The sequence below is a fragment of the Rhinolophus sinicus genome, linkage group LG10 (assembly GCF_036562045.2).
Source record: "Rhinolophus sinicus isolate RSC01 linkage group LG10, ASM3656204v1, whole genome shotgun sequence".
Taxonomy (NCBI): Eukaryota; Metazoa; Chordata; class Mammalia; order Chiroptera; family Rhinolophidae; genus Rhinolophus; species Rhinolophus sinicus.
Genome location: NC_133759.1, coordinates 17,333,671 through 17,338,811, shown reverse-complemented (window position 1 = coordinate 17,338,811; position 5,141 = coordinate 17,333,671). Strand labels below are relative to the sequence as shown.

General features: G+C 43.8%; 1 protein-coding gene across 1 annotated transcript; it reads left to right on the top strand.

Annotated features, from left to right (window-relative positions):
* Window positions 1-290: 290 nt before the first annotated feature.
* Window positions 291-4,770, top strand: CCR4 (C-C motif chemokine receptor 4). The gene is made up of 2 exons (XM_019727765.2): window positions 291-409; window positions 2,835-4,770. The coding sequence occupies exons 1-2, from the start codon at window positions 312-314 to the stop codon at window positions 3,964-3,966; spliced, it is 1,230 nt and encodes a 409-aa protein (XP_019583324.1). The 5' UTR covers window positions 291-311; the 3' UTR covers window positions 3,967-4,770.
* Window positions 4,771-5,141: the final 371 nt, after the last annotated feature.

Sequence of the window (5,141 nt, the reverse complement as noted above, 5' to 3'; positions counted from 1 at the left end):
CACGAACAGCCCCCTCTTCCAGCATCTAAAGATTGTTTCTACTTCATACAGCCAGCTAAAAGGAAAGTTTTAAAGTTAAAAATCCAACAAATAAATAATTTTTTTAAAGTTTCTCTTTTTAAAAATTCACTTCATTTTCTTCCTGAATCTAGCAGAGAACAAACCTTCCTAAGCTTTCAGTTTTGGGAAATGAGTGACTAAGAGTCCCTAAGAGTCATTTTGTTTCTTTTATCAAAAAAAAAAAAAACATATGAACTTAGTACTCCGTGTAGCGCGTGAGAGATAAAGAGTTGGTGCTCACAGGAAGCCACATGCCCTTCAAAGGCACCTGTCTTTCTTACTGCTGCTTCTTGAACAAGGCTGGCACTACTTCACAGACCTTCCTCAGAGCCACTTTCAGAAAAGCAAGGTAAGTGGGGATGGGGTCATTCCCGGGCTTCAGACCATGCGCGGATTTCCACAGGTGTGTGGACTTTGGAAGCACTGAAGGCTGGCTAGCCACTCACCCAGTCCCAACACTCAGGCATCACGGTCACTGGAGTAGTCACATTTGGCTCCTATCTTGGAGGTCACACATGATCTATCTACCTGTACTCACCGCCTCTGAACCCTCATCTGATGGGCATTCATTGATGCGGGACTCTCTCCCTGCACAGGTCGGGCCTAAGTCCACAGACAGTTTTCATTAAACATATAAACTTTTCTGCTTCTTGTTTCTATTAAGATTCCGAGGCAAAGAAATACCACACAAACAAGGACTACAGAATAATGCGAAAGTTTTACCAGCTGTGTTTACTTTTGTTTTACCAGCTGTGTTCTCTGATAATTTCCTAACTCCTCAGCCTCTTCTATTTCTTTAATTCTCCCTGGCAAAATGGTGCAGAAAGACTAGAATTGTTACTCATTTAACTAGAATTGCTATTCATTTAACACATTTTTTGGGAGACTCTGAAATGCGCCAGGTTTTCAGCGTCAGTTTACAGGAGTAAATCAACATCTGTCTCTTGAGAAACGCATAGTTTAGGTGTTTGGATGTATACTGGTGAGGGTGGGAGGAAGTGGGTAGATGTGAATTACTGAACAATGTGAAAAGGGTCTTAAAAGGAATCTCATAGCACCATTAAGAAGAAAGAAAGAGGAGGCGGCCTTGGTGAGAAGGCACTTATCCCTGAATTGCTGTGATTCACATGTGAGCATGTGTGTAACTTTAAGGTTTTACCCTCTTTATCTGCCAATTGAGATAGGAAATGAGAGTGGTTGTACGCATGTATGTAACTTTAAGTTAAAGTTTTAACCTTGTGCCAATTTAGATAGGAAGTGGTGGTTGGAGAGGTAGAGATTTTATTTTTGGTTCTGATGTAACTTTTCTACATCTGTCATGCTAATAATACCCACTCTGATAGGATTCAGTGCATAGGATTGATTTTCATATGTGGTTTTGATGAAAAGACCAAAAATGTCCCTCAATTTACCCAGCTGAGAACTGCAACCTTCCTAAGGACCTTGAAACAGATTTGCTACATGAGCATCAGATTGGCCCAGGAGAGGCTAGCCACCCAGGCCTGGAAGAGCAGGCATGTTCCTACCTAAGAGGATGTCCTAGAGAGAACATGGCACTTGGCAGTGGTGTGCTGGAGCCTATTTGCATCAACTCTCAACAGCTGATTGTTAAATAGTCAGCAGTTTTATGAGGCAGTTGGCAGCTTGACCTTGGTCATGGTGGGAGTATGTACACCATGGAAACCAGCCAACACCATACATCAGAGTCCTCCCGGCCCTCCCAACCTCCCATAACTGGTTTACCAGCATATCGCTGGGACTGGGGCCTGAAGAGCAAGTTCTGTACATAGCGGTGTGGTCTTCAGGAGGCATTTAACCTCTCTAGATCTTTCATGAGTCACCCACACCGTGGCTCAGTATTCTTGCTTAGTTCAGAGTACCTGATTTTTGTTGGCGGTAGTGGAGACAGGAGCATGGGAGTGGGATTAAATGGCAATCCTGGAGAACGTGCTTTGAAATCTATGAAGTACAAAGCATGCAGGAGAAATTAGAATTTTTATATAAAGGCAAGACCAACCGAGTTTCCTTTTAGCTTAATGATTACCTAAGCAAGTATTGAATTTTTGGAGTTAATCTGAAGGGGAAACGTGTGTAGATTTTTTTTTTTTTTTTTACATATTAAGGCCCTTTGCCATATTATTATTATTAGTTTAAACTTTTATTTATTTTTTAGTGTGTTTTTCCAGGACCCGTCAGCTCCAAGTCAAGTAGTTGTTTCAATCTAGTTGTGGAGGGCGCAGCTCACACTGGCTCATGTGGGGATCGAACTGGCAACCCTGGTGTTACAAGCATTGCACGCTAACCAACTGAGCTAACCAGCTGCCCCTAGATTTTTTTTAAATCTTTTTTTCCCCCTTGCTTTTATGTCAGAAAGGCACTCGGTGCAGTGCTGTTGGGGATATCAACTGGTGGGGTCATTCTTGCAAATGATTTCAGTAACCCCCCACTATGTTTTAGAAATACATCCTTGAGAAACATCTCCTTGAAAAGGCGGTTTTACTATCCCCACTTTAACAAATAAGAGGACTGAAGCTGCCAGCGGAGGGATAAGAAGAGTGGCAGAGCTGGAATTTGGAATCTCTCTGACTCCAAAGGGCAGGATCATTGCATCTGGCTGCCCTGCCCTGCAAGGAATTGAACCCTCTAACTTGGGAAGGTTGGGAAGGATGTAGAACGATCTGGGGCAAAATAGTAAGCAGTTGTACTCCGCATTCAGCACTCCTTTGATTTGTTTTTGTCCTGACAGAAATCTTGTTTGCTCTTCCCTTCATTAGTTTCTCTGGTTGGCCCCAGAGCTGCCTTGAGGAGCCTGGAGGTTTGAAAATGAACCCCACGGATATAGCAGACACCACGCTGGATGAAAGCATCTACAGCAATTACTATTTCAATGAAAACATCCCCAACCCTTGCACCAAAGAAGGCATCAAGGCATTTGGGGGGCTCTTCCTGCCCCCCCTCTACTCCTTGGTCTTTCTGTTTGGTCTGCTTGGCAATTCCGTGGTGGTTCTGGTCCTCTTCAAGTACAAGCGACTCAGGTCCATGACTGACGTGTACCTGCTCAACCTCGCCATCTCCGACCTGCTCTTTGTGCTCTCCCTCCCTTTCTGGGGCTACTATGCTGCAGACCAGTGGGTGTTTGGACTAGGTCTCTGCAAGATTATTTCCTGGATATACTTGGTGGGCTTTTACAGTGGCATATTCTTCATCATGCTCATGAGCATCGATAGATACCTGGCCATCGTGCACGCAGTGTTTTCCTTACGAGCGAGGACCGTGACTTACGGGGTCATCACCAGCTTGGCCACGTGGTCCGTGGCTGTCCTGGCCTCCCTGCCAGGCCTTTTATTCAGCACTTGTTATACAGAGCGCAACCGTACCTATTGCAAAACCAAGTACTCGTTCAACTCCACCAGCTGGAAGGTCCTGAGCTCCCTGGAGATCAACGTCCTGGGCTTGGTGATTCCCTTGGGGATCATGCTGTTTTGCTACTCCATGATCATCAGGACCTTGCAGCACTGTAAGAACGAGAAGAAGAACAAGGCGATGAAGATGATCTTCGCCGTGGTGGTGCTTTTCCTGGGGTTCTGGACGCCGTACAACGTAGTGCTCTTCCTGGAGACCCTGGTCGAGTTAGAGGTCCTGCAGGACTGCACCTTTGAAAGACACCTGGACTATGCCATTCAGGCCACAGAGACCCTGGCTTTCGTTCACTGCTGCCTTAATCCAGTCATCTACTTCTTCCTGGGGGAGAAGTTTCGCAAGTACATCGTACAGCTCTTCAAAACCTGCAGGGGCTCTTTTGTGCTCTGCCAATACTGTAGGCTCCTCCAAATTTACTCCCCCGACACCCCCAGCTCATCGTACACGCAGTCTACAGTGGATCACGATCTCCATGACGCTCTGTAAAAATGCAAGAATCAGAGTTAGTAAATTTCCCAAATTAAGAGCTTAGGTAAAGTTGTGTTATAGTAAGAGTTCCCCGAGCAGGTGTCAGGAACGTTTACATCCACTGCACAAAGTGGGGCTTCTTACCCTGAAGTCAGCTTTTCCTCTTGCCACATACCAGTTCAGTGCGGCACGAGTCCCCCCCACAGCGGCGGTGTCCACCCCCCCACTGCAGCGTCCTTCCCCACACCAGGCTGGCCTGCCAGGATACGGAACCCTGAGGAGAATTCTGAGCAGCGTTTCAAAGCGGTGATATGTAATATTTGAAGGGGCAAGCCATTCCCTTCTAACATGAACTGATGGAGCTCTCCTGAGGGAATCCGAGTGAATTGAGGGGTGGAGGAAATTGCTACTTCCTGCTGTGAAGTATGGGCTCGTTAATTAATTTCTAGCTTTTGTGGGACAACATAGAAAACTTTGACATGCTGTCTTAGTGTTTTTTTCTAATAATATGTCTGAAGCCAGGAATAGTCCGTGAAGCCAGGTGTATGTGGAAACGAATAGTGAAGTAATGAACTTAGATCTTGATTCTTTTATTGCATAGGATTATTTGTTAATGGAAGCCCAACTTTTTATGCTGATTCCAAGTATAAGGATATGAAGCCATTAGCATGGTCTGAGTTTCAAACATGAAATACAAGACACTGAAAAATCCAAACATACTCGTGGAAATTCTAACAGTTTTATATGCTTGTGGACATGTTTTGTTTTAATTATAACAGATGACTATTCAAATTGTAAAAACAATACATAGTTTCAGATACATTTATTTGTGGTCTTTTACTTATTTACAAGCAATACCTTCAAAACTAAAAATGAGGACTATTAAAGCACGCCAATGCTTCCTTTATCTTTTGAAGTGCCTGCCATCAAGTGAGGCAGGAATAATCAACTAAAAGTTATTGCTGACGTGGCATGAAAACAACTGTCAAAAAATTATGAAATTGTGAAAAGTGTCATCCTCTCTTTTAAAAACTAGCCCTGGTGGTTTACTTTTGGATGACTGAAAAGTTCAGTCATTTCTTACAAGTCATTTTAACTATGTAATTAATCATTTTACATCACTAAAGAAATCTCTGTTCTTACTCACAGCCTTAATTAATCACAATTAAGTAAAGACTTTAACAAAGTCTGGG